The 1566-nt window shown below is 46.9% G+C and overlaps 1 protein-coding gene across 1 annotated transcript; it reads right to left on the minus strand.

Annotated features, from left to right (window-relative positions):
* Nucleotides 1-699: 699 nt before the first annotated feature.
* On the minus strand, nucleotides 700-1104 carry LOC134254939 (M-zodatoxin-Lt4a-like). The gene has a single exon (XM_062737479.1). It carries the CDS (start codon nucleotides 1102-1104, stop codon nucleotides 700-702), a length of 405 nt encoding a protein of 134 aa, XP_062593463.1.
* Between the last annotated feature and the right edge of the window lie 462 nt (nucleotides 1105-1566).

Raw genomic sequence — 1566 nt, forward strand, 5'->3', positions numbered from 1 at the left:
GACATGGGTATAAATATTTTTGATTTATTGACCTTAGAGTTTGAACCACGTTTAAAAAATTAAACCTTGACCATGACTGTAAACCAACTTTTACTCGCGACGACTTTATTTCGCGATTTATCGGGGGTATACTAGTTTGCGACGATTAATTTTCGCGATCAAGCCTATTTAGGTTCTGTTGTTAATAGACACATTGGCTTTAAGAACCGCGGCGAGAAATATTCGTGATGACGAGGCTCTCGCGATCTTCTCGCATGCGAATAAAAGTTGGTTTACAGTATGTATATTCCTTTTGAAAAGGACTTTTTTTCGGATACCAAACATCTTGACCTTTTGACCTTGATGTCCCCTGACTTTGCCCTTGTTACCACTATCTTCTCCCTGACGTCCCCTGACTTTGCCCCTGCTATCACTCTCTACTCCCTGTTTTGTTTTAAAAATGACCCCTGACCTTGCCCTTGTTAAAATTTTATTTTTCCCTGACTTTGCCCCTGTTATCACTCTCTACTCCCTGACCTTGCCCTTGTTACCACCTTCTACTCCCTGACGTCCCCTGACTTTGCCCTTGTTACCACTATCTTCATATCAGGCCCCATGACTTTGCAAAAATTGCTATCACTCATTTCTACTCCCACTCTCTAATATTTGCCATAAACGTCGACCTGACATTTTTGCCCTTGTGACCACCTTTTTTTTCCGTTACTGACGTCCCCTGACTTTGCCCTTGTTACCATTATCTTCTCCCTCAGGCCCCCTGACTTTGCCCCTGCTATCACTCTCTACTCCCTGACGTCCCCTGACCTTGCCCTTGTTACCACCTTCTACTCCCTGACGTCTCCTGACTTTGCCCCTACTATCACTCTCTACTCCCTGACGTCCCCTGACCTTGCCCATGTTACCACCTTCTATTCCCTGACGTCCCCTAACTTTGCCCCTGCTATCACTGTCTACTCCCTGACGTCCCCTGACTTTGCCCATGTTACCACCTTCTATTCCCTGACGTCCCCTGACTTTGCCCCTGCTATCACTGTCTACTCCCTGACGTCCCCTGACTTTGCCCATGTTACCACCTTCTATTCCCTGACGTCCCCTGACTTTGCCCATGCTATCACTGTCTACTCCCTGACGTCCCCTGACCTTGCCCCTGCTTTCACTGTCTACTCCTTGCTTGGCATCCCCTGACTTTGTCCCTGCTATCACTGTCTACTCCCTGACGTCCCCTGATTTTGCCCTTGTTACCACTGTCTACTCCCTGACGATCCCTGACTTTGCCCCTGCTATCACTGTCTACTCCCAGACGTCCCCTGACTTTGTCCCTGCTATCACTGTCTACTCCCTGACGTCCCCTGACTTTGCCCTTGTTACCACTATCTTCTCCCTCAGGCCCCCTGACTTTGCCCATGCTATCACTGTCCCTGAAGTCCCCTGACCTTGCCCCTGTTGCCACTATCTACTCCATGATATTCTTTGACATTTTCTGAAGTCACTATCATTACCTGATATCCCCTGACTTAAAGTTTTCTTTTATTGTAAATTTCTTATGACTTCTTTTCTTGTTTCGAAAAT

This window comes from Saccostrea cucullata, unplaced genomic scaffold (genome assembly GCF_032062105.1).
Source record: "Saccostrea cucullata isolate Sc308-1 unplaced genomic scaffold, CSIRO_AGI_Scuc_v1 ctg1878, whole genome shotgun sequence".
In the NCBI taxonomy this organism is placed as follows: Eukaryota; Metazoa; Mollusca; class Bivalvia; order Ostreida; family Ostreidae; genus Saccostrea; species Saccostrea cuccullata.